Below are 27,726 nucleotides of genomic sequence, written 5' to 3'. Positions count from 1 at the left end.
TTTCAACAACCAAGCCTCCCACCCCCTAAGCTTCTTGTCCGGCAGAATTCAGAACAGATTATATAACCCCTGCATTCCCCATTTTACTCTGACTTTAAAATGTGTCCCAAAACATAAAAATCTTATTTGAATAACCAGCAGCAAGTCTTTTCTGAGTATTAAAACAAAGGATTTTTATGTGACGGGGGATCGGAATCGATGCAGGAAGTCAGAGGAAAGTAAAGTGGGATCAGAAACAAAAGGTGGTAAGGGGAAAAATGGAAGGCAGAGAAACCAAAGATAAAAATCAAAAAGGCCATAAAACAGAGACTGTGGAGAACTCAGTGAATGGACCCAATTAGGCTAAGAAAAATAAAACATGGAGAGCGTACAAAACATGACAGAACAAATGGTCTGAGGTGTGCTTGCTTTAATGCAAGGGGTATGACAGGTATGGCAGGTGAACTTGAAGCTTGGATTACTACATGAAGCTAGAATGTTGAGGCAATTACAGAAACTTGGATGAAAGAAGGGCAGGGCTGCCAGTTTAGCATTCCAGGATTTAGATGCTTTAGGCGAGATAGAGAGGGTGGTAAAAGAGGTGGGGGCATTGCTTTACTGATTAAGGAGAATGTCACTGCTTTACAGAAGGAGGACTCTTCGGAGGGATCATGCAGTGATGCCATATAGGTATAACTCAGGAACAGGAGTGGTGCAATCACACTGTTGGGGTTGTACTACACACCTCTGAACAGCCAGCATAAAGTGGAGGAGCTGACATGTCAGCAGATTATGGGAAGATGTAAAAACAACAGGGTTGTTGTGATGGGTGATTTTAACATAGACTGGGATTCCTTTAGTGTCAGGGCTTGGATGGGGCAGAGTTTGTTCAGTGTGTCCAAGAGTGTTTCTTGAGGCAATACGTAGATAGTCCAACTCAGAGAGAGGTTATCTTAGATCTACTTCTGGGAAATGAGCCTGGACAGGGATTGATGTCTCAGTGGGGGACCATTTTGAGATCACAATTCTATAAGTTTCAAGATACTTGTAGAAAAGGATATGTCTCACAAAGGGCATGTCTCACAAATTTGATTGAGTTTTTTGAAAGGTAACCAAGAAGGTAGATGAGGACGGTGAAGATGATATGGTCTACATGGACTTTAGCAAAGCCTTTGACAAGGTGCCACATGGTAGGATCCAGGGTGAAGCAGCCAAATGGATACAAAATTGGCTTGATGACAAAAGACAAGGGGTGGTTGAAGAGGGTTGTTTTTCAAACTGAAGGCCTGTGACCAGCAGTGTGCCTCAGGGATCAGTGCTAGGTCCACTGTTATTTGTCATTTATATTAATGATTTGGATGAAAATTTAGGAGATATTGTTAGTAAGTTTACAAATGACACCAAGATTGGTGGTATGGTGAACAATGAAGACGATTATCTAGGATTGCAATGGGATCTTGATCAATTAGGCCAATGGGCTGAAGAATGGCAGATGGAGTTTAATTTAGATAAATGTGAGGTGATGCATTTTGGTAGAATGAACTAGAGCAGAACTTACTCAGTTAATGGTAGGGTGTTGGGGAAGGTATAGAACAAACAGATCTAAGGATACAGGTTCAAAACTCCTTGAAAGTGGAGTCACAGGTGGACAAAGTGATGAAGGTGTCTTTGGCATGTGAAAGCGAGAGGGGGAAGTTTAAAAGAGATGTAAGGGCCAAGTTCATCACACAGAGGGTGGTGAATGCCTGGAATGCGCTGCCGGAGGTGGTGGTGGAAGCAGATTCTATAACAATATTCAAGAGGCATCTGGATAGATACACGAATGATGTGGAGATGCCGGCATTGGACTGGGGTAAAGCTAGTGGTGTTTGCTACCAAATAAACCTATTGGACTTTAACCAGGTGTTGTAAGACTTCTTACTGTAGATACATGAATAGGCAGGGAACAGAGGGCTATGGACCACAGAGGCAAGAAATTATTAGGGAGGCATTTAGGTCGGCACAGACTTGGTGAGTGCAAGGGCCTGTTCCTGTGCTGTACTGTTCTTCGTTCTCTTTGTGCTCACTCCAAAATCTAATGCCGTGGTGCTCACTCCCATAGTCTCACACACAAATAAAGTACACTTGAAGAGAATACTGCACACTGGTTATAAGTGTTACAATCAGGATGGGAAGAATGCGCAGTTGATGCAGTCTCATTACCCCACAGGTCGCAACATTAATTTAAAAGGTTGAATTCACTCACCAATATAGCCTATTGTTTATCTTTGCTGCTGTTAGATCCAAAATAAAAAGCCAGTTTTTTTTAAATATACTCAGAATAATTGTAAAACAAACTTACACAAGTTACACCTAACTGCAAGTGTAACTATCTATTCCCTTCGAAAGATAGCCCAGCATGCATACCCGCACAAAGTGAAAACAGATAGGGCGTCTGCAGAGATGGGTTTTGGAGGATACGTTTCATGACAAAGGATGAAATTCGCATGGTTTCAATGCTGTCAATCCTAAACTCGCTTGTGTGAAGTCTGTACCCAGTAGTATGTCAGGAGGTTCTCACCAGTGGAGTTTCAGTATGGAGCAGCATTAAAGCCAAATCAATTAATCTCATCTCAGCTTTTCAGTTTCCAAATGCAGATAAGTTTTACTCAGATGAGGATTCTCTGACAACAGACTGATAACCACAAATGCAATTTCCAGCAAGGTTGGGAGAGCGCAATTTGGGCAGCCATCCTTCTCAGCTTATCCCCTAAAACAGATTGATTTCAAAAATCATAGGTCCAAAATGTAAAGCTTTCTCTCATGTGATTCCCAGTAAATTACTAGCCTTTACCAGTTTTTCCCTAATCAATTAAATTTGTCAATTAAAGTGTCCAGAGGTAAGAAGTGTCCATATTTTCACAGAGAGTGGTGAGTGTCTGGAACAAGCTGCCAGAGGTAGTAGTAGAAGCAGGTACAATTTTGTCTTTTAAAAAGCGTTTAGACAGTTACATAGGTAAGATGGGTATAGAGGGATATGGGCCAAATGTGGGCAATTGGGACTAGCTTAGGGGTTTAAAAAAAAGGGCAGCATGGACAAATTGGGCCGAAGGGCCCGTTTCCATGCTGTAAAACCCTATGACTCAATGATTGCAGTTCAAAACAAAATCAGGTCATTCTCCTAAGTACCATGCTAGTCAGGTGACTTCTGGAAAAAGACAGGCTTGCTCCCTGTACAAAGGTAAACTTGTGATCCTTCTTTAACAAAATCTCCAGGTCTGCATCCAACTGTCCAGGTAATGCAATATCCTTCTATATTTTAAGAGAAGAATATAGTTTTGAAAGATATGATACAAACATAAGTAAAAGTAAGAAATATGATACAATTGTGTATTCTGTTTCACGGGGACGTGACTCACTCCTGCTTCACCACCAGACTGTGCCCCGCAACCACAATCCTCTGAAAGGACTGAACTGCAGCATCAAGCAAGGCTAGGGGAAATGACGTCTGCATTCAAATCAACATCTCTTGGTGTCCAGACATAGCAACACTGGCATGTTTCTGTTCCGCAGACCAAGAAAACTTGACACTAAAATGCCGCCCCTACTACCTTCCGCAGAGCTCACCTCTGTTATCCTGACAGCAGTTCACATCCCACCCCATGGTGACATGAAGACAGCACTGTACGAAATGTACACCATCACAAATATCTCGAAGCCTTGTTCTTCATGGCGGGGACTTCAATCAGGCCAAACTCAAGCGCGTCCTACCAAGATACCACCAACATGTCTCCTATTCCACCAGAGGCCCAAACACTTAGACCATTGCTATACAAATATCAAATGTGCCTACTGCTCTATTGCCTTTGCACACTGGCAAATTAGACCACAAGGCTGTGTTCATTCTTCTTGCTTATAAGCAAAAACTGAAATGAGATAATCCATTAAAGAAAGTCATGTAATGTTGGTCTGAGGAATCAGATGATCTCCTGCAGGACTGCTTAGAGTTAGTGGACTAGTCAGTATTTAAAAACTCTGAACCAGCCTGAACTACACCTGTATAGTAGCTGACTTCATTAGTAAATGTGTGCCAAAGAAGCAAATCTGCATGTTTCCCAACTGGAAACCATGGATGAACAGGGATATCCACTGCTTGCTGAAGTCCAGGTCTGAGGCTTCTATACAAGAAATCCAGATATAATCCACGGAGATCCATCAAAGATGGCAAGAGACAGTACAGGACCAAGCTGAAGTCCCAGTCTGGCCACACGGACTCTTGCCGACTATGGCAAGGTCTGCAAGACAAGGCAACTGGATGAAGGCATGTACATTCGCCGGCACCAATGCACCTCTCCTCAATGAGTTTACAGCAATCTGAGGTCCCTATCTACTTCAAGAAGACGACCATCTTCCCTGCGCCAAAGGAAAGCCAGGGAGTGTGTCTTTACGACTATTGTCCAGTGGCTCTGGCACCTATCATTATGAAGTACTCCAAAAGGTTAGTCACAACACAAATCAATAACAGCCTCGCACATTGCCTGAATCAACTACAGTTCGCCTATCACTGCAGCAGATCCTCAGCAGACGCCATCCCCCTAACCCTACGCTCAAACCTGGAACACGTGGATAATGAAGACACCTATGTCAGATTCCTTATTGACTACACCTCAGCCTTCAACATTATTCCAACAAAACTCATCTCCAAACTCCATGGCCTGGAGCTCGGCTCCTCCCTCTGTGACTGGATCCCAGACCATAATCAGTTAGGATAGACAACGCCTCCTCCTCTACAATTATCCTCAACACCATTGCCCCACAAGTCTGCATCCTCAGCCCCTTACTATACTCCTTATATATCTGCGGCTATGCAGCCAAATTCCCCTCCGAGTAGCTTTTCAAGTTTGATGACGCCACTGTAGTGGGTCAGATCTCAAACAATGACAAAACAGAGGACAGGAAAGAGATAGACAATCTGGTGAAATGGTGCAAAGACGATAATCTCTCCCTCAACGTTTACAAAACAAAGGAGATAGTCATCGACTTCAGGAAGCATAGCGAGAGACATGCCCCTGTCTACATCAATGGGGACAAAGTGGAAAAGGTCAAGAGTTTCAGGTTTCTAGGTGTCAAGATCACCTACAATCTGTCCTGGTTCCTCTGTGTTGATGTTATAGTTAAGAAAGCCCACCAACACCTCTACTTTCTAAGGAGGCTAAGGAAATTTGGCATGACCACTACGAATCTCGCCAATCTTTAAAGATGCAGCATAGAAAGCATTCTTTCTGGTTGCATCACAGCGTTGGTATGGCCTCTGCTGTCCAAGGACCCAAAATCCATAAAGAGTCATGAACGAACCCCAGTCCATCAAGCAAACCAGCCTTCTATCCATTGATTTTGTCTTCATTTCCCGCTGCCTCAGAAATGCTGCCAGCATAATCAAGGACTGGACACATCCCAGATATACTCTCTTCCACCTTTTTCCATCAAGAAAAAGATACAAAAGTCTGAGGTCACGTACCAACCGACTCAAGAACAGCTTTCTCCCTGCTGCCATCAGACTTTTGAATGAACCTACCTCGCACTAAGTTGATCTTCCTCTACACCCAAGCTATGACTGTAACACTACATTCTGCACTCTCTCATCTCCTTCTATATGAACAGTATCTTTGTCAATATAGTGCATAAGAAACAATACCATTCACCGTTTACTAATACATGTGACAATAATAAATCAAATCAAGTGATAGCTCACAATTCACCTGACGGTCTTGTTCTGGAAAATACACATTACAAGCCTGATTAAAAACACGTCTTCATTCCTGAAAGGTAATTCGGTGAAAACGACAGTCAAAGTCATGTGCAGAAGTTGTTTCAGGATTCCATCGAAAGGATGGACTTTCTGCAGGTCATTTAAGTTTAGTTGCTTCTAATGCCATTAACAGGTTAGTTTGTTATATTGGTGGACCCATAAAGGAACAGGCTTGGAGACCTAACAATGTTTCTGATTCTCTAATTCTTAAAGGCACTTGACTGCTACTGCCTCTTTCTGCAGACAGCACTTAATGATTACAAAGGGATACCTTACAATGTGTGCCCCTAATAATTTCAGTTCCCTTTCCAAATATAGGTTGATTCACTACATCCTGGTTTATTGTTTTAAGATATTCATCTTGAGGGATAGTTAAGACAGTACTCATTCTCCTGTATAGTTAACAGATTTTGCATCTGGGGTATGTCCTTCTCTGTTAGAGAGTGGTTTAGCATTAGAATACACAGCAAGAGCCACCTGAATTTTGTTCATTTTAAAAAACAAGGTGATTGGCTGTTTCAGGTGAGATTTGCTGCCAGAAGGCGGATTTGCAGAAGACCCCCTCTGTCTTCGTGTAAAGGCAAACGTCCAGGTGAGGTCAGCAGAGCGGCGACACAATGAGAAAGCATTAGTTGGCAATCTAGTTGAGAGAGAACACTTGGGGACGAGTGACCATAATATGGTAGAGTTTTGTCAAGGTGGATAATGTAGTTGATTCTGAGACCAGGGTCCTGCATCTCAATAAGGTGACTATGATGGTATGAGGCATGAATCGGCCATGATGGACTGGGAAACATTATTGAAAGGAAAGACAGTGCACAGTGGCAGGCATTTGAAGAATGAATAGGTGAACTCCAGATGTTGTTTATTCCTGTTTGGCGCAAGAGTTGTTAGAGAATTGTAGCCAAATCATGGCTTACAAGGGAAATTAGAGATAGTATCAGTTTCAAGGAAGAAGCATATAAATTGACAAAAAAAAGGCCTGTGGATTCAGCAAACAAGGACCAAGGGATTGATTAAGAGAAAAACAGAGAATGAAAGTAAGTTAGCGGGAAATATAAGAACTGACTATAAAAGTTTCTGTAGACATGTAAAGAGCAAAAGATTGACAAAAGCAAATGTAGGCCCTTTACAGTCCGAACAAGAGAATTCATAACAGAGAATAAAGAAATGGCTGCACAATTAAATATATACTTTGCTTCAGCCTTCACAAAGAAAGACCTGAGTAACGTGCCAGAAGTGCTGAGAGAAACATGTTTTAGAGAGGAGCTGAAGGAAATCAGCATTAGTAAAGGAATGGTTTTGGGGAAATTGATGGGATTGAAGGTGGATAAATCTCTAGGTCCTGATAATTGGTGGTTATTTCCCAAAGTTCTTTGGACTGTAGAATAATGCCTACAGATTAGAGTGTAGCTAATGTAAGCCCGCTATTCAAAAAGGGAGGTAGCGAGAAAACAGGGAAATATAGATCAGTAAGCCTAATGTTGGTACTGGGGAAGTTGCTGGAGTCTATGATCAAGGATTTCATAATCTGCATTTGGAAGGCAGTGGTATAATCAGACAAAGTTAGCATGGATTTACAAAAGGGAAACCATGCTTGATGAACATATTGGAATTTTTTGAGGATGTAATTGATAGAGTTGACTGAGGAGAACCAGTGAATGTGGCTTATTTCACCTTTGAAGGCTTTCGACAAAATCTCACATAACAGACTACTATGGAATTGCAGGTAATGTTTTGAGATGGATAGAAAACTGGTTAGCAGATAGGAAATAAATAAACAGTTGACATAAATGGATCTTTTTCTGATTTGCAGTCAGTTGCTAGTGAGGTTTTGCAGCGATCCATGCTAGAACTCCAACTGTTCAGATTACGTACTAATGATTTGGAAGCAGGAACTGAATGTATTATCTCCAAAATTTGCAGATGATACAAAGTTAGGGGAGAAGGTGAACTTTGAGGAGGATGGAGAAATCCTTTGGCATGATTTGGACAGTCTAAGTGTGTGGGCATCTGCATGGCAGACGCAATATAATGTGGATAAATGTGAGGTTATTACTTAAATGGGTGTAAATTGAGAGAGATGGATACTTAACTAGACCATGGTGTCCTCATGCATCAGTCACAGAGCAATTGTGCAGATACAGCAGGCAGTAAAGACGACAAATGGTATGTTGGCCTTCATAAGCTAGCGGATTTGAGTATAGGGATACGGGTATTTTACTGCAATTGTATAGGGTATTGATGAGACCACACCAGGACTTCTGTGTATCTGAGGAAAGATGTCTTTGCTATTGAGGGAGTATAGCAAAGGTTTACCAGGCTGATTCATGGGATGGCAGGTCTGTCATATGAGGAGACGATGATATTCACCGGAGTTTAGAAGAGTGAGGGGGCTTGCATAGAAACTTTTAAAATTGTAACAGGGTTAGACAGGAGAGATTCAGAAGGAATGTCCCCAATGGTTGAGAAGTTCAGAACTAGGGGTCATAGTTTGAGGATAAGGGGTAAACCTTTTAGAACTGAGCTGAGGAGAAATTTCTTCACTCAGAGAGTGGTGAATGTGTGGAATTCACTACCACAGAATATAGTTGAGGCCAAAACATTGTCTGATTTCAAGAAGAAATTAGATATAGCTCTTGGGGCTAAAGGGATCAAGGGATATGGGAGGAAAAGAGGAGGATATCAGGATACTGAGTTCACTGATCAGCGATGATCAAAATGAATGGTGGAGCAGGTTCAAAGTGCCGAATGGCCTACTCCTGCTTCTAGTTTCTCTGTTCTATGTTTCTATGTAAATCACATGGCACTCTTCTAACCTGCAGCAAATACAAGCTTTCCTCAAGACAACCCACCCATTCCAGGTATTACTCTGGTAAACCTTCCCTGAACTGCTTCCAATTCATTTATATCTTTAAGATGCAATCAACACCGCAGGCCACTTTGTTCTGGATGATGTCAAGCTTATTGAGTATTGTTAGAGCTGCAGTCATCAGAAACGTGGAGAGAATTCCATCACACTGTCGATTTGTGCTGTGTAGATGGTGGACAGGCTTTGGGGAGGGTCAGGAGTGAAGTTACTTGCCGCAGGATTCCTAGCTTCTGACATGCTCTCATAACCACAGTATTTATATAGCTGGTCCAGTTCCATTCTTTTGCAGCTCTGAGGGAGTGTTTTATTGTCAGAGATACTGTTGCTTGGATGAGATATTAAACTGAGATTCATGACAAAACTTCAAAGAACAGCAGGGGAATTATTGCAGTGACAGGGCTTCCCCTGTCTTCAGCAGCATTATAAACTGATTAAATAGTTCTTAAACACATTTGAGCCAAGACCCATCAAATAAAATGGAGCCTTCTTGTGTTCCTCTAACTAAGGATAAATCTGCAAATTAAATATCACTCTTTCTATTGCAGTAGCCCCCCTTCTTTCTCCCCCCCACTTAGGTTCACTCTTCCTTCATTTCATGCATGCTCAATCTGACTTCTTACATTCACTCTCTTCTGTTCTGGCTTTAACTTCCTTAAATTACAGGGGAGGGGAGGGGTCATTCAGCAGTTTAGCAAGTGAGCAAGGCAGGCCATTTGGATCGACCTGTGTTAGAAACTAATAAGACTAGGGCGACTCAAGTATTTAATCTAAAATAGTCATTGTAATTTAAGTTGACTAATTTATTAGAGTTTTTTGAGGCTGTAACAAGTAGAGTAGGTAAAGAGCAATTGGCAGGTGTAGCATACCTGGATTTCCAATAGGCCACGCAAAAGGTGCATTGTAAAAAGTAACATTTATTTATTAGTTACAAGTAAGGCTTATATTAACACCGCAATGAAGTTACTGTGAAATTTCCCCTAGTCACCACACTCCGGCACCTGTTCGGATCAATGCACCTAACCAGCACATCTTTCAGACTCTGGGAGGAAACTGAAGCACCCAGGGGAGACTCACAAACACACGGAAGAATTGCAAACTCCACACAGACAATGACCCCAGCCGGGAGTCGAACCCGAGTCCATGGCACTGTGAGGCAGCAGTGCCCGAGGCACAAGATACCACTTTTTGTTCTGGCTGGGGAATCTAGAATGATGAAGCATCAGTTCAGGAAAAGGGGTTGATCATTTTAGACTGAGGCGAAGAGAAATTTCTTCAAAGGATTGAGAATCAATGGAACTTTCTACCTCAGAGGAGTTGCAGATCCATCATTATTGAACATATTTAAGGCTCTCAGGGGATCAAAGGATATAAGGAAAAGACAAGAAAGTGCAGTAGGAGCCCAAGATTAGCCATGATCGTACTGTATGGCAGAGCAGGCTCAAAGGACCACATGCTCTTCTCCTGCTCCTATTTCTTATATTAAGATCTAATATTTGTGTCACTCTTTAGGTGTTCAGTTAAAATGATTGAGTGCCAAATGCAGTGCTTTCAGACTGTGGGAAAAATTCAAACTCAAACCAATTACATAAAATTGTGTGAATTTGATTGCTCATTTCCAATTATTCACTGGTTTGCCATGAATAGCTTTAAAAAAATGAGTAATATGACTGTTCAGTTTTTTATTCAATTATTCAGCATTGGTGGTTTGCAAACTGATTTTGATCTGTTCGTTTTTAGTCAATCAGCTGTTTTATCAGGGTCATTATTTTGGCTAATCACTACTTTATGTCCAACAAATTCTGGCATTTTGAGGTGCGTTTTTTTTATCTAAAGGCATGATACACCAAATATAAAATTATCACGTAGATAGCACACAGTATTAGAGGAAGAAAGAAAAATACAGAGAGCAAACTCTGGGGATTCAGAGGTGGATTTGGAGGCAGGGAATAAGGTGAGTCTACCAGCAAGCCACAGAGAAAGACACTGTGCCACTTTCCCAGTGTTTTTTACTCCTCTTGTTTTTCCCAGACTCAGCATTTGTCTGGTGATTACAACCTACCCAGTAATGTCAGCAAGTCAATTACGCTGGTTAAATGACATTAGCAGCATATTTGCAAGAGCAATGCACAGACCCCATGTAGTGTCATAACCTCAACTGCTCAGAGGGCACATGCTGTGGACATCTGCAGGCAAACACTTGCCATTGCAAAAGCAATGGTAGTCTCCTTTCTTCCTGGTCATTTCATTCTACCCTCTTTTGAAACATTTGCCTCAGCAGTGCACTGATACTCTGGCTGCTGTCAAGATCATCAGTGCTCTGATTGACCCCCTCTCCCTCTCAATCCACTTGGCACCCATAACTGATTGGCACTGGAAGGCGGCCGAGTAACTTGTTGCCTTACAAAAAATCAACCAAGAAAGCACATTGCTCTAATGGCTGGGTTACTGTCCCATAAATGGTGCTGATGTCTGGAAAGATTCTATGGCTGGAAAATTCAGCCCACAATGCCAGCCAATTTTGAAAGACATATAACTGATACTCTTGTTGGAACATTAAATACTTAAGTATTGTTTCAATGCGGAAAAGTACTTCAATTGCAGTATTTTAAAAGAAATAACTTGAGACAATACAGATCACCTCCAAAATTAAGCTGCCAAATATCAGCCAAGTTCTTTTCATATATATCATTTACAAAATGTCTTGCATGTTTGTTTCAAGAACAAAAGGTCAGCATCAGAGGCTTACTCATGAAATCATAGCACCATTCCACTCGTTATGCTGTTAGTCTTTTGAAAGAGCTGTGTTTAGTTCCACACCACCACTTTTTGCCATAACCATGAAAGTTCCTCATTTTCAAATACCTATCCAACTCTTTTTTTTAAATTATTTATGTTCCACTATTCTTTCAAATCAGATATTCCAGATGCCGACCACTCAATGAAAAAAAACATATTTCTCTAATGACTGTACAAACTGCATGATCACAAATGGGGTGCAAATTGTAAATATGCACAATGTACTAATTAGATTAAATTGTTCACTTATGAAACTCAAATTCATCCTTAGAGAAAGGATATCATTCAACTTGGTTGCTTAACTTGCAAAATTGTGACAGCCAAATAAGCTCATCAACTTGTACTACAAACTTAAAATTGGAAGCTGACATTAAGACTTTGAATTAAAGTGGCTCAGCACTATATCCAATTTGTCCCACACTACACTTATATATTTGTTATACATTGAATATAGATATGTTCAACTAAATTATGGCACATAATGTATTTAGAGCAGTTTTAAAATAATAGACCAGTTAAGGATATCTTCACGTTCAGTCGCAATGAGTTCATTTTGGTCCTCCAATTCTCTGATTTTCTTTTCAAATGATTCATGTTCAGCCTTTAATCGTTCCACGGTTTCTTCTTTCTCCTCACTTACTCTAGGCAGAAGCATACAAAAACAGAAGAATTAGATTTTACTTTTTTTAAAACTGAAATGAGTTTCTAGCACTTAAGCTTCATCCATGTATTTGCCTCCACGTTAGATGAAAATAAATTACTCTAATTCCTCATAGGTGCTTTCCACTGCAAATATAATATTATACAAGATACTAGATTTTTCTCTCAATTCTTGGAATATGATGAGCTGGCTTCAGTAAGCCAACCAAAGTGGTACTTAAATGCTATAACTGGCATTAGTAATCATACCAAGAGAGGAAAAAAAAACGCAATTCAACAACAACTGTTAGAACATTATAAATCCCAATCAGGAAGAGAGTCTGGCTTACTTGCCTTACCAAGACCCTCAACCAATCATCCCAGCAACATTTTCTGCAGGTTGATACAACCCCTCTGAGGATCTGTGATCAAAATTTACCTAAACAAAGAAATGATCAAACAGATTTCATTTTTCACAAATTAGAATCAATGCAAGCTAAACATAAATTAATAAGCAAAATTTGGCCACTACAAACAATAAATTACACATGGAATAGCAAAGACCACAAAGTTTGCTGCACAGAGTTCCTAGACAGTCTATTCCGCTTGTACATTCTCAGACACAAGTTCTTCCAAACTCCAATCTTCAAAATTCCAATCCCTTTCTTTCACGTTGGTTCTCCACAGGCAGCAATGTCCACATAAACAGAGCTCTCTCCATGGGAACCTCTATACAAAAGGACACTTCTTTCCAGAACCTTCTCAACTCTCAGCTCCCATCAGTCATGGAAGCATGGATTTACCAGAACCCCACTTGCATAGTATGGTGAATTCTACATGTTTTATGTCTTCAAAGTGAAAGAAATAGTGGCAGCAGATCTAAGCATGCTATCTGACCAGTCAAACATCCAGTCCCTAATTCAGATCACTGAATGTCTCCCCTCTCCAGCTCTTCCCTGCACTATTCTTGGTAAAGCATTTCCAAGTCAAATTAACCGGGATTGCTAATTAATCAAAAATGTGATCCCATTGCAATTGATACAAACACTTACAAATCCTTTTAAAATATTTTCAAAAATAATTATAGATTCTCAAAGCATGTTACAGTAATTTTATCCTTTATCGTTGGTGCTTCTGTAACCCAGTCTGTCATAAGGTCCATTTACAACTACTATCACCCATCCTCAAAATTCCTCCATGGAGATTTCAATCCTTTGCAAAATACCCCATCCTCTCTTCAATATTGCTTTTGTCTCTCAAGTCCTTCAACATGCTTGTGCCCAGCTTTCCTGTAACTTCCTTTTGGGATCTCTCGAATCAGGTACTTATTTGTCCTAGCAGAAACAATTCTTACTAGTCATGAGTGACATTTTCTGGGACAGGGACAGGGACGATGGTCCATTATCCATCCGCGAACTGCTGCTTTTGACACATTCATGCCATCTTTCTACATTGACTAACTAAGAGTAAACACATCTTACTTGGTCCTGCTAACTATCAAAGAACGAAGAACAATACGGCACAGGAAACAGGCCCTTTGGCCCTCCAAGCCTGCGCTGCTCATGCTTCCAACTAGACTATTCGTTTGTATCCCTCCATTCCTAGTCTGTTCATGACATAGTCATGAAGACATAGTCAAAGTATTTCTGGCAAGTTTTGCTTTTCCCACCCAAGGATCCATCTTGTAAGTTCTCTTCCTCACTCATAAATAACCCCTCCAGCAAACATGAAACCAGCTTCAAAACATAAGCCAACAACAGAAAGCTTTACTTGTCAACCAGCTCTCTGCACTGCCTCTGGAGTTCAGCTAAATAACGGAAAACCTGTACTAGTTTGATACTACAGATGGAGTTGAAGGAGAGGAGGCTGGTTTGGTGATGGACTTGGCTACGCTCATAACTCTTTGCAATTTCTTGAGCTCTCGGTCAGACCAGGAGCCATTGCAAGCTGTGGTACATCTGGGAAGGATACTTTCTATGGTGCGTCTGTAAAAATTGACGAGAATCATAGCGGACATGCTGAACTTCCTTAGCCTTAGGTTGACAAGAAACTACAAACGATCATGAATGTAGCCCAATCCATCACGCAAACAAGCCTCCTATCCATTGTCTGTTTACACTTCCCGCTGAGCTAGCAGATTGCTGAAGAAAACAAGTCTAAGAATCTTAGATGAGCTGCTCTAGAATTAAAGTAACAGTGAATGTTAATCGAACAAAGAACAATACAGCACACAAACAGACCCTTTGGCCCACAAAGCCTGCGCCAATATGCTGTTTCAAAGCCTCTGTTTGTCTCCCAATTCATGTGTCTATCAAGATACACCTTGAATTTTGTTAACGTGTCTACTTCCACCACCTCCACTGGCAAAGCGTTCCAGGCACGTACCATGCTTTTGTGTGAAAAACACTCCCCGTCCGTCTCCCCTAAACTTACCCGCTCTCACCTTAAACCTGTGCCCTCTTGTAGTTGACCATTCCATCCTGGGGAAAAGCCTCTGACTTAGCAGGCTATCTAAGCCTCTCATAATTGTGTAGACCTCTATCAGACTGCTCCTTAGCCTCCACCCCAGAGTCATAGAGATTTACAACATAAAAACAGGCCCTTCAGCCCAAGCAGTCCATGCCACCCCCGTTTTTTAAACCCCAAATCTAGTCCAAATTGCCCGCATTTGGCTCATATCTGTCTATACTCATCTTTCCCATTAACTGTCTAAATGCTTTTTAAAAGACTAAATTGTACCCTTCTCTACTAACAACTCTGGCACCTTGTTCCAGGTATCCAACACCGCACGTGAAAAAATTGCCCTTCTAGACCCTTTTGCATATCTCCTCTCTCAGCTTAAACCTATGCCTTCCAGAAGTAGGCTCCCCTACTTTTGGGAAAAGATATTGACTATCTATTTTATCTATGTCCCTCATTATTTTGTAGACCTCTATAAGATCACTCCTAAGCCTCCTACGCTCCAGAGAAAAAAGTTCCAGTTGATCCAGCCTCTCCTCCCAACTCAAACCATAAAGTCCTAGTAGTATGCTAGTAAATCTTTTTTGCACCCTTTCTATAATAGGATGACCAGAACTGTACACAGTATTCCAAGTGTGGCCTTACCAATGTCTTGTACAACTCAAACAAGATATCCCAACTCCTAAATTCAATGTTCTGGCCAATGAAACCAAGCGTGCCAAATGCCTTCTTCATCACTCTGTCCACCTGTAACTCCACTTTCAAAGAGCTGTGATCCTGTATCCCTAGATCTCTTTGTTCTATAACTGTCCCCAATGCCTCACCATTAGCTGAATAAGTTCTGCCTGGTTCAATCTACCAAAATGCATCACCTCCTATTTATCTAAACTAAACTCCATCTGCCATTCATCCACCCAATTGATCAAGATCCCATTGCAATCCTAGATAACATTATTCATTGTCCATTATGCCACCAATTTGGTATCATGTGCAAACTTACTAACCATGCCCACTAAATTCTCATCCAAATCATTAACATAAATGACAAATAACAGTGGATGCAGCACCGGTCCCTGAGGCACACTACCTCCAGGCCTCCAGTTTGAAAAACAACTCTCTACAACCACCCTCTATCTTCTGTCATCAAGCCAATTTTGTATCCATTTCGCTACCTCATCCTGGATCCCATGAGATTTAACCTTATGTAGCAACCCATCAGGCAGTACCTTGTCAAAGTCCATGTAGACAATATCAACTGCACTGCCCTCTTCAAGCTTCTTGGTTACCCCTTCAAAAAACAATCAAATTTGGGAGACATGATTTTCCACTCACAAAGCCATGCTGACTGTCCTCAATCAGTTCTTGCCTCTCTAAATGCCGGTGATTCTGTTTCTCAAAATACCTTCTGACAATTTACCCACTACAGATGTGAGGCTTACAGGCCTGTAGTTCCCAGGCTTTTCCCTGCAACCCTTTTTAAACAAACACACAACATTTGCTACATTTGTGGTTGGCACGGTGGCATAGTGGCTAGCACTGCTGCCTCACAGTGCCAGTGTCCCAGGTTCGATTCCCAGCTTAGGTCACAATCTGTATGGAGTTTGCACATTCTCCCAGTGTCAGAGTCAGAGGTTTACAGCAAGGAAATGGGCCCATCAGTCCAACCTATCCATGCCGTTTTTTTTTAAACCCCAAAGCTAGTCCCAATTGCCTGCATTTGGCCCATATCCCTTTATACCTATCCTATCCATATAGCTGTCTAAATGCTTTTTAAAAGATAAAATTGTACCCACTTCCACTACTATCTCTGGCAGCTTGTTCCAGACACTCACCACCCTCTATGAACAAATTGTCCCTCTGGACACTTTTGTATTTCTCCCCTCTCACCTTAAATCTCGGCCCTCTAGTTTTAGACTCCCCATCCTTGGGAAAAGATATTGACTATCTAGCTGATCAATGCCCCTCATTATTTTATAGATCTCTATAAAATCACCCCTCGGCCTTCTACGCTCCAAAGAAAAAAGTCCCAGTATATCCAGCCTCTCGTTATAATTCAATCCATCGAATCCCGGTAGCATCCTAGTTAATCTTTTCTGCACTCTTTCTAGTTAATAATATCCTTTCTGCAATAGGGTGACCAAAACTGTACACAGTATTCCAAGAGTGGCCTCACCAATGTCTTGTACAACTTCAACAGGACATTCCAACTCCTGTATTCAACGTTCTGACCAATGAAACCAAGCATGCTGAATGCCTTCTTCACCACTCTGTCCACCTGTGAGTCCACTTCCAAGGAGCTATGAACCTGTACGTCTAGGTCTCTTTGCTCTGTAACTCTCCCCAACGCTCTACCATTAACTGAGTAAGTCCTGCCCTGGTTCAATCTACCAAAATGCATCACCTCACATTTATCTAAATTAAACTCCATCGTAAACCCACAGGCCCAATTGATCAAAACCCCGTTGCAATCCTAGATAACTTTCTTCACTGTTCATGATGCCACCAATCTTGGTGTCATCTGCAAACTTACTAACCATGCCTCCAATATTCTCATACAAATCATTGATACAAATGACAAATTTTAGTGGACCCAGCACTGATTCCTGCTTAAAACCCAAAAGGTCAGAAAAATCATAAGGCCGTGCTTTCACAGTCTATATTCTACTGAAAATCAAGATCAAGTGAGCTTTTGCTGTTCAGCTCTCTACAACCATCCTCTGGATTCTGCCATCAAGCCAATTTTGCATCCATTTAGCTACCTCATATTGGATCCCGAGAGATTTAATCTTATGCAACAACCTACCACGTGGTACCTTGTCAAAGGCCTTGCGAAATTAGATCAACTGCTCTGTCATAAGAACATAAGAAATAGGAGCAGGAGTAGGCCATCTAGCCCTTCGAGCCTGCCCCGCCATTCAATAAGATCATGGCTGATCTGTTGTGGCTCAGTTCCACTTTCCCGCCCTCTCCCCATAACCCTTAATCCCCTCTCTTATCAAGAACCCATCAACCCGCTTCTTAAAAATATTTAGCGAGGCAGCCTCCACCACTTCAACGGGCAGAGAATTCCAGAGATTCACCACCCTTTGAGTGAAGAAGTTCCTCCTCAACTCCATTCTAAACCGCCTCCCCTTTATCTTGAGGCTGTGCCCCCTAGTCCTACTGTCTTTTTTGAGCAGGAAGAGTCTCTCCACCTCTATCCTATCCATCCCATTCATCATCTTATACGTCTCAATGAGATCTCCCCTCATTCTTCTAAACTCTAACGAGTACAAGCCTAGTTTATTCAGCCTCTCCTCATAGCTCAATCCCCTCAACTCCGGTATCAGCCTAGTAAACCTCCTCTGCACTCCCTCCAGGGCCAAAATATCCTTCTTCATCTACCTTCTTGGTTACCTCTTCAAAAAACTCAATCAAGTTTGAGAGACATGATTTTCCCCTCACAGAGCCATGCTGACTGTACTTAATCAGTCCTTGCATCTCAAAATGCCTGTAGATCCTGTCTCTCAAAATACCTTCCAACAACCTGCCCACCACAGATGTGGGACTCACTGGTCTACCGTTCCCAGGCTTTTCCATGCAGATCTTTTCAAACAAAGGCACAACATTTACCACCCTCCAATCTTCAGGCACCTCAGCTGTGACTATCGATGATTCAAACATCTCAGCTAGGAGACCCGCAATTTCCTCCCTAGCCTCCCACAACGTCCTGGGATACGCTTCATCAGATCCCAGGGATTTATCTATGTTGATGCGCTTTAAGAATTCCTTCTCTATTATATGTACACTCCTCAAGTTATCACTATTTATTTCCCCAAGTTCTCTAACATTCATGTTTTTCTCAACAGTGAATACTGATGAGAAGTATTCATTTAGGATCTTACCCATTTCTTGTTGACCCGCACATAGATGACCTTGTTGATCCTCAAGAGGTCCTATTCTCTCCCTAGTTACTCTTTTGCCCATTATATCTTTGTAGAAACTCTTTGGATTCTCCTTTGCCTGATCTGCCAAAACAGTCATGTCCCCTTTTTGCCCTCCTGATTTCTCTCTTAACTCTACTCCTACACTCCCTATACTCTTCAAGGGATCCACTTGATCCCAGCTGCCCAAATTCTTTTTCCTTTTTTCTCGTCTTGATCAGGACCTCAATATCCCAAATGATCCAAAGTGCCCTACCAGTCTTGCCCTTCACTCTAAGAAAAACGTGCTTACCCTAAACCCTGGTTAACACACATCTGAAAGTCCCATACTTACCATGCATCCCTCTGCTTGCCAACAAACTCCCCCAATTAACTTTTGAAAGTTCCTGCCTGATACCATCAAAATTAGCCTTGCCCCAATTTAGAATTTTAACTTTTGGGCCAGGCCGATCATTCACCATAGCCATCTTAAAACTAATGGAACTATGGTCACTGGTGATCCATAGTGAGCGATCAAAGTGATCCCTCACTAACACTTCTGTCACCTGCCCTTTCTTATTTACGAAGAGGAGGTCAAGTTTTGCCCCCTCTCTAGTCGGGCCATCCACATACGGAATGAGAAATTCCTACTGAATACGACCAACAAATTTCTCTCCATCCAAGCCTAATACTATGGGTGTCCCAGTCAATGTTGGGAGAATTAAAATTCCCTGCTACTACCACCCTATTTTTCCTGGAGCTGTCTATAATCTCCTTGCATATTTGCTCAATTTCCTGCTGACTATTTGGGGGCCTAAGATACAAGCTATCAAAGAGATTTCCTCCTTCTTATTTCTCACTTCAACCCATATAGATTCAGTGGGCGAACCTTCGAATATATCCTCTCTCAGTACTGCTGTGATGTTTTCCCTAATCAAAAGTCAACTCCCTCTCCTATTTTCTGTGCTATCTTTCCTAAAGCATCTGTCCCCTGGAACACTGAGGTGCCTGTTCTGTCCCTCCCTCAGCCATGTTTCAGTAATAGCTATAATATAATGACTACCTTCAAGGTCCTGCACTTTAGCCTTCTGACAAACTCTTTATATTTACTCTTCAGAACCGCATCACTTTTCCTACCTATGTTGTTGGTACCAATATATACAATGACCTCTGGCTGCTCACCCTCTCCCTTAAGAATGTCCTGCAACTGCTCAGAGACGTCCTTGACCTGGCACCAGGGAGGCAACACACTATCTTGGAAGTCTCAATCACGGCCTGTCTGTTCCTCTAACTAGCGAGTCCCTTATTGCTACTGCTTGTTTGCTCTTTGCCATATCCTGCTCTACAGCAGGGCCCAATTACAAAAACAACTCCGTGGACCAAAGGAAAAGAACAGGAATCCAGAAAATGTCCTGTCACATGACATCAAGAGAAGGCATGATGTGGGTATGCCGGCGTTGGACTGGCGTAAACACAGTAAAAAGTCTGACAACACCAGGTTTTAGTCCAACCTATTTATTTGATAATATACTCACAAGCTTTCGAGGGGACTGCCTCTTCGTCAGGTGAAGAGGCAGTCCCCTCGAAAGCTTGTGAGTATATTGTCAAATAAATAGGTTGGACTAAAACCTGGTGTTGTCAGACTTTTTACTGTATCAAGAGAAGGAGCAGAGGGTCCAAGTTAAAGGATAGGGCTGCAGAGTGCAGACGTGAAATAATATGGACTGACGAAAAACCAGAGATCCAAAGAGACCAAAAGGTTGATAGCTCCTTTCTACTGGCCTGAAATACAGTCCTGTTCCGTTGGCTTGGCTAGAAGTCTGAGAGATTGTGTGGAAGGCAAAACTTAAATGCACATGGCACTCCAGGGCAGAGGAACGTCCTGGAGCTTGAAACCTCGGAGATAGATCCTTGGTGAAGACTTCAGAGGGAAAGCATTGATTGGGAAAAGACTGCAAGATGTGTTGCTCAGGAGCAGAGATTGGAAACCACTGTGTGAAAGAGTTGCACTGAGACCAGTTGATTCACATTGTGACAAGCACCTGGGGATGTTGATGTGAAATCTGTGGAATTTGCTTTTAGTTGCTTCAGAATGTGGTCTGTCTGACCACAGATCCACAGGTTTACATGGATTGTGCTGTTACTATACAAATTAGTGTGGAAGATAGGTTTTGTAACTTGTCCCATCCTTACAAATCTGTATACATCTGTGAAGGCATATATGTGGTATTATCGCTCATTTCGTCTTGTTTAATACATGTTTCATTCTGTCCTTTAAAGTTCATTAGCAACCTTTGTGACTGCTCAAAAGCAACACTCCACGTATCTAAACGAAAAAAATAAAAATTAGGATCCATCAAAACGGGTTCCACCCTGCGATTTGGCTTATCCAATAGTAACAAATATTTTTAACCTCATCAATCACAATGAGAACTTCAGCATTCAGTGGCCTCAGTTCTGTAATGTTTTTAAATAAGATTTTCCCACTGTTGGCTACCCATTACACAGCAGTTCTATGCTGTCATCACTGGTTGGCTCTGCGGCGTAATTCCTTTCTTGCAAAGACCCTAAGAACATACCTTACCGGAGGTGAAGAAGATGATTTATCCAAACATGATACATTTTTGAAAAATGCGTTAAATCATTTTCACATCATTTCTCCAACTTGTTAAATCGCAGTCCCAAAACCACCCACCCAAAAACCAAATGCTCAACTATATTTGTTGCTTTTCATCCACTGAGCGTTCAAATGTGATATCCTAGGAAGTCAAACCACAGTAGATCAATCAGCATCATCAATCCTACAGGAGCTCACAATACAATAATATCTGAACAGACATATTAGGTAAACATGCAATTAAGATATTAATGGATGATCCACATTTTCCCACCACCTAATCATTGCACAATGTCCCCATTCAGAGGATCCAGGGAGGAGATATTTGTGTTATACACATTTAGCATATTCAAGATAGATCACATTCTATGCCAATTGTGACTGATAGCCTAACCAAGATCAACACCCATTCATAACAAAAAAAAGTAAAATCACCATAGCCACCATATCTCGGGCAAGGGCAAGGTTGAGAAGGTAAGCCTTCATGAATAACATCAGCCATTACAAGATCTGAACCAACACAGCTGGCTTCACTCTGCATCATGCACCAGCCATCCTGATAACTGAGCTAAACAACTCCAATTCCTTTAACAGTCAACAATCAAACAAAAATCAAACAAGCCTAAAGATGGAGATATGAGGAAGGGCAACCAAAAGCTCAATGAAAGAGCTGGATTTTAAAGGAAGAGGGGTTGTGGAGAAGGGGAGGAATTTAGGGAGTAGGTGGTGTTTTGGGTAAAGCGAACAGTATGAAAGGTCAGCTGGAACACTGGACTAAGTAACTTGGAGAGGACAAAAACATGGATGAAGGTTTTATCAAATGGACAAATACAAGGAAGATTATAGAACTGAAACTAGATGATCTTTATGATGGAGATGATAGAACCAGGAGGAGGCCATTTGGCCTTTCGAGCCTGTTCTGCCATTCATACATAGAACATAACAGCGCGGAACAGGCCCTTCGGCCCACAATGTTGCGCCGACCAGTCTTACTTTTAAAAAAAAAACATTGACCCACTAATCTAAACCAATCCCTTTTCGTCCATAAACCTATCCACCAATCTCTTAAACGCCCCCAAACTAGGCGCATACAATCATGGCTGATCATCCAAATCAATAACCTTTGATCCCATTCTCCCCAAGTGCTATATCTAGCCACCTCTTGAATACATTCAATGTTTTGGCATCAGTTTCTTCCTGTGGTAATGAATTCCACAGGCTCACCACTCTTTGGGTGAAGAAATGTCTCCTCATCGCCATCCAATCCCAAATCCTCAGACCGTGAATTCCTGGTTCAGGACACACCCACCATCTCAAACATCCTACCTACATCTGAAGCTCAGTTTGGGGCCAAAGTTATGAGAAGTTTGGTTCAACCTTTGACAGTGGCCAGGAAAGAGGATGAAAACAGTACACTGTTTGTGGCAGAAGTTGAAATGATGTCTGACTAGAGAAAACTGTAACTCCTTCAAGTTTGAGGCGGGATTGAGGCGGGTAGAATTAGGGACCTTGTGGTGAAGGATCCTCTTGGGAAGAGTGATCATTGTATGGTGGAGTTTCTGATGCAGATGGAGGAGGAGAAAGTGGGTTCCCGGACATGTGTCCTTTGTTTGAACAGAGGGAAGTATGGTAGGATGAGAGAGGAATTGGCAAATGTTGATTGGGGGAGTGCGTTGGAAGGTAGGTCTGCTGAAGAACAGTGGAGGATCTTTAAGGACATCTTTCTTGGTGCTCAGCAGAAATTTATTCCGATGGTTAAAAAGGATCATAGGAGGAGAGATAATCAGCTGTGGATAACAAAGGAGGTAAAGGAACGTGTTAAATTAAAAGCAGATGCGTTTAGAGTAGATAAGAGTAGTGGGCGAGAAGAGGATTGGGAGAGGTTTAAATGTCAACAAAGAATGACAAAGAAGTTGATAAAGAAGGGTAGGATAAACTATGAAGCTGGGCTAGCGCTTAATATAAAAAAGGATTGCAAGAGTTTTTATAAATACATAAAAAGGAAGAGGCTGGCTAGGGTGAACACTGGACCCTTAGAGGATGAGAGGGGGACTTAGTGGTAGGGGATGGGGAAATGGCTGAGGCCTTGAATAACTTTTTTGTTTCGGTCTTCACGGAGGAGGACGTGAATAATTTGTCGGGTGTTAGCGATGGAAAGATGGTAGGAGTGATGGGCCTGAATGACATTATTGTTACTAGAGAGGCGGTGCTCGACAGACTGGAGGGACTGATTGTGGACAAGTCCCCAGGACCGGATGGAATGCATCCAAGGGTTCTGAAAAAAATGGCGGAGGTGATAGTGGATGCCTTGGTGATTATGTTCCAAACGTCGCTGGATTCTGGGGAAGTGCCGGAAGACTGAAAAACGGCTAATGTTACGCCGTTGTTTAAGAAGGGTGGCAGGCAAAAGGCGGGGTAGGAAAAATGTTAGAATCCGTGATCAAGGAGAAAATAGCGAGGCATCTTGAGGAGAATTGTTTGGTACAGCAGACGCAGCACGGTTTCGTTAAGGGGAAGTCGTGTCTGATGAATTTATTGGAGTTCTATGAGGATGTGTCTAGGGCAGTGGATAGAGGAGAGCCGGTGGATGTGGTGTTTCTTGATTTTCAGAAGGCGTTTGACAAGGTGCCTCACAAGTGGTTATTACAGAAGGTCAGGGGGCATGGAGTTGGGGGTAGGGTGTTAGCGTGGATAGAGGATTGGCTGTCAAATAGGAGGCAGAGAGTGGGGGTCAATGGGTGCTATTCGGATTGGCGGTTGGTGACTAGTGGAGTGCCCCAGGGGTCTGTGCTGGGGCCTCAGCTATTCACCATTTATATAGATGATCTGGAGGAGGGAACCAAGTGTATGGTGTCGAAATTTGCTGATGACACCAAGATTGGTGGAATGGCAAATTGTGCGGAGGGTGTGGAGAGTCTGCAGAAGGATCTAGATAGGCTGGGCGAATGGGCCAGGAAATGGCAAATGGAATTTAATGTTGGCAAATGTGAGGTTGTCCACTTTGGTAGGAATAACGGTAGGAAGGACTATTACTTACGTGGCGAAAAACTGCAGCATGCGACAGTGCAGAGGGACCTCGGGGTCCTTGTGCATGAGTCGCAAAAACCCAGCCTGTAGGTGCAGCAGGTGGTCAGGAAGGCAAATGGGATGCTGACCTTCATAGCGAGGGGGATTGAATATAAAAGTAGGGAGGTCTTGCTGCAGCTGTATAGGGCACTGGTGAGGCCGCAGCTGAAGTAGTGTGTGCAGTTTTGGTCGCCACACTTACGCAAGGATATTTTGGCCTGGGAAGGAGTGCAGAGGAGGTTTACTAGACTGATTCCGGAGCTGAGGGGGTTGAACTATGAGGAGAGGCTGAATAAACTAGGCTTGTGCTCGTTAGAGTTTAGAAGAATGAGGGGAGATCTCATTGAGACGTATAAGATGTTGAATGGGATGGATAGGATAGAGGTGGAGAGGCTCTTCCCGCTTAGAAAGGACAGTAGGACTAGAGGGCACAGCCTCAAGATAAAGGGGGGGGGGGGGGGGGGGGGGGGGGGGGGGAGCGGTTTAGAACGGAATTGAGGAGGAACTTCTTCACTCAAAGGGTGGTGAATCTCTGGAATTCTCTGCCCGTTGAAGTGGTGGAGGCTGCCTCGCTCAATATTTTTAAGACGCGGGTTGATAGGTTTTTGATAGGCAAGGGGATTAAGGGTTATGGGGAGAGGGCGGGAATGTGGAACTGAGCCACGACAGATCAGCCGTGATCTTATTGAATGGCGGGGCAGGCTCGAGGGGCTAGATGGCCTACTCTTGCTCCTATTTCTTATGTTCTTATGTTCTGTACAGTAGCATTCATTTGACAGCATAGAAATTATGGAGAGGTCGAGGGCAGAGCTGGGATTCATCACAGTAAGAAAGAAACCTGACCTTGGACAATGTTACTGAGGAGCAGCAGATAGATAAGGAAGGTTTGGGAATCCAGGATAGATACCTGGGGGATTTCTGAGGTAACAGAATGGAATGTATTCCTTTAATAAATTGTATTATCATGTGAGTATTTTTTTCCATTACTCAGAAGAGAGAAAACAGGGAACTACAGACCCATGAGGCTGATGTCAGTACTCAGGAAGTTGCTAGAGTCCATTAGTCAGCATTTGATTTCCAAAATTTGACTCTATTAAAAAGTTTTTAGACAGTTACATGGGTAAGATGGGTATCAAGGGATATGGGTCAACTGAGGGCAATTGGAACTAGCTTGGTGGTTAAAAAAGGGGTGGTACGGACAAGTTGGGTCATGCTTCCATGCTGTAAACCTCTATGATTCTACAGATGTTGAAGTTTTCAAATGAAAACAGCTTTAGGAAATTGCAGCTAAATAACATAAACTGAATAAGCACAATACACTGTCATCAGGGATATAATTTCAAGCTACATCACTATAGAAATGCCTGGCTAATCTTTCAAAGAGGTTACATCACTGAGGATTTTCATCATGAGACAAGAAATCATGAGACCAGCTGTTTTCCTACTTTTTTTTTACTTCAATCGTGAAAGACAGCATTCCCTTAATTCCCGTTTTTGGTGCAGTTGCAATGTGACAACAAGAGTACAGTCGAAGATGTTGCATAACAGCATTTCCACATCAATCACCGTCAAGAACAAAACAAAAGAAAATTACACCACAGGAATAGGCCTTCCAACCATGCTGCTCAGCTGAACTAAAATCCCCTACCCTTCCAGGGACCATATCCCTCTATTCCCATCCTATTCATATATTTGTCAAGATACCCCTTAAAAGTCACTACCGTATCAGGCAGCACGACAGCACAGTGGTTAGCATTGCTACTTCACAGCTCCAGGGACTTGGGTTCGATTCTCGGCTTGGGTCACCATCTGTGTGAAGTTTGCACATTCTTCCCATGTCTGACTGCGTTTCCTCCAATTGCTCCAGTTTCTTCCCACAGTCCAAAGATGTGCAGGTTAGATTGATTGGCCATGCTAAAATTGCCCCTTAGTGACCTGAGCTGCGTAGGTTAGAGGGATTAATGGGTAAAATATGTAGGGATATGGGGGTAGGGCCTGGGTGGGATTGTGGTTGGTGCAGACTCGATGGGCCGAATGGCCTCTTTCTGTACTGTAGGATTTCTATGTATCCACTTCCAATACCTCCCCGGCAGCAAGTTCCAGGCACCCACCACTCTGTGTGAAAACTTGCCTCGTACACCTCCTTTAAACCTTGCCCCTCGCACCTTACACCTACGCCCCCTAGGAATTGACTCCTCCGCCCTGGAAAAAAGCTTCTGACAGTCCACTCTGTCCATGCCCCTCATAATCTTGTAGACTTCTATCAGGTTGCCCCTCATTCCACTGAGAACAAACCAAGCTTCTCCAACCTCTCCTCATAGCTAATGCCCTCCATACCAGGCAACATCCTGGTAAATCTTTTCTGTACCCTCTCCAAAGCTTCCACATCCTTCTGGCAGTGTGACGACCAGAATTGAATATTATATTCCAAGTGCGACCTAACTAAGATTCTATAAAGAATTAAAAATCAACTTCATTCACAGAAAAAAAACATATGAAGTTTATTCAAAGTTTGCAGAAAGATGGGTGTTGGATGAAACAGTCAAGCCATTCAATTCAAATATTTCATAGTGTGAGTTCTAATGTACACTGGTTGGATATGATTTTTTGACTCCAACAAAGAGTTACTTAGAACTGACCCTCCCAGCAGGTCTACCACACCGCGCTGCCTCCCTGCTTTCCCCACCAATCCCTATGCAGGGTGGCAGCAGCCCCCTTCCCTCCCCCCACCGATTGCCCCTATGCCTACTCCATATGCCCTACCCCTTTGGCATTGCCCCCCCGTTTCATTCCAGCGGGGTCAGGCCAATAGCTCCTCAAAAGTGGGCAGCTACTGTAATCCCCACTGAAGTGAAATACTCTGGCAGGGTGGGAGATGTTAGCGAGACCAGACACTTCAGTTCCAGGCCCACTGATGAAATTTAAATCACATTTAAATGATCTTGGTGCCTCCCTACCCGATTTCCAGAGCAGAGCAGACGTTGCCAGGAATCCGGCACTGGGAGATGCAAGCAGGGCATGAATACTCACACAAACTCCACAAATCAGCTGATGTGAGAATCTCCTGATCCACTGAGCTAAAAAATTAGCGCCATGGGATGGGAGAATCGCGACCTATATGTATTTTGCACTTACTCAAGGAGGTAGTAAAACTTATAAACTATTACAAAATCTACAAGTGTCAATGCAAATACTGAATTTTTCTTTTACTCTTGAATAATTTTCAGACAGTATTGGGCTGTCGAAAGATGCAAGAACAGATTACAAAGGACTTTTTGTAGTATAGCAGAGATAATAAATGAATAATTTGCATTAGTCTTTACTCTTGAAGATAATGCTTGACTAACAGCATAGAAGATGCTACCAAGTGTAAAGCTGTTAAAATTGGTATAAACGTGGAGAGGTGGTCTTAAATAGAATAAGGAAATTAAAACAGAGTTGCCTGTCAGCATATATGATATTCATCCTAATAAACTGGGACAAATGTTATGCGAGCGCTGTGCCTGTTTCTTTAATAGTTCAGTGGAGTCGAGCTAGTCACTCAGTTCACCAAAGGAGAGTGATACAGCAGAATCGGTTAATTAAAGACACATTAGCTTGGCTTCGG

General features: G+C 42.4%; 1 protein-coding gene across 4 annotated transcripts in view; it reads right to left on the bottom strand.

Moving 5' to 3' along the window:
- kiaa1328 (KIAA1328 ortholog) overlaps positions 1–27,726 on the bottom strand; it is a 192,778-nt gene that overhangs the window by 135,569 nt on the left and 29,483 nt on the right. For all 4 annotated transcript variants that reach the window (XM_080214587.1, XM_080214671.1, XM_080214751.1 and 1 more), the window contains one exon: positions 11,961–12,076. In XM_080214587.1, coding sequence (XP_080070713.1) covers positions 11,961–12,076 — 116 coding nt within the window. The remainder of the gene's footprint in view (positions 1–11,960; positions 12,077–27,726) is intronic.

The sequence above is a fragment of the Carcharhinus amblyrhynchos genome, chromosome 1, assembly GCF_965287045.1.
Source record: "Carcharhinus amblyrhynchos chromosome 1, sCarAmb.v2.hapA, whole genome shotgun sequence".
Taxonomy (NCBI): domain Eukaryota; kingdom Metazoa; phylum Chordata; class Chondrichthyes; order Carcharhiniformes; family Carcharhinidae; genus Carcharhinus; species Carcharhinus amblyrhynchos.
Note: the sequence above shows the minus strand (reverse complement) of the source record. Positions and strands in the feature narration are given on the sequence as shown.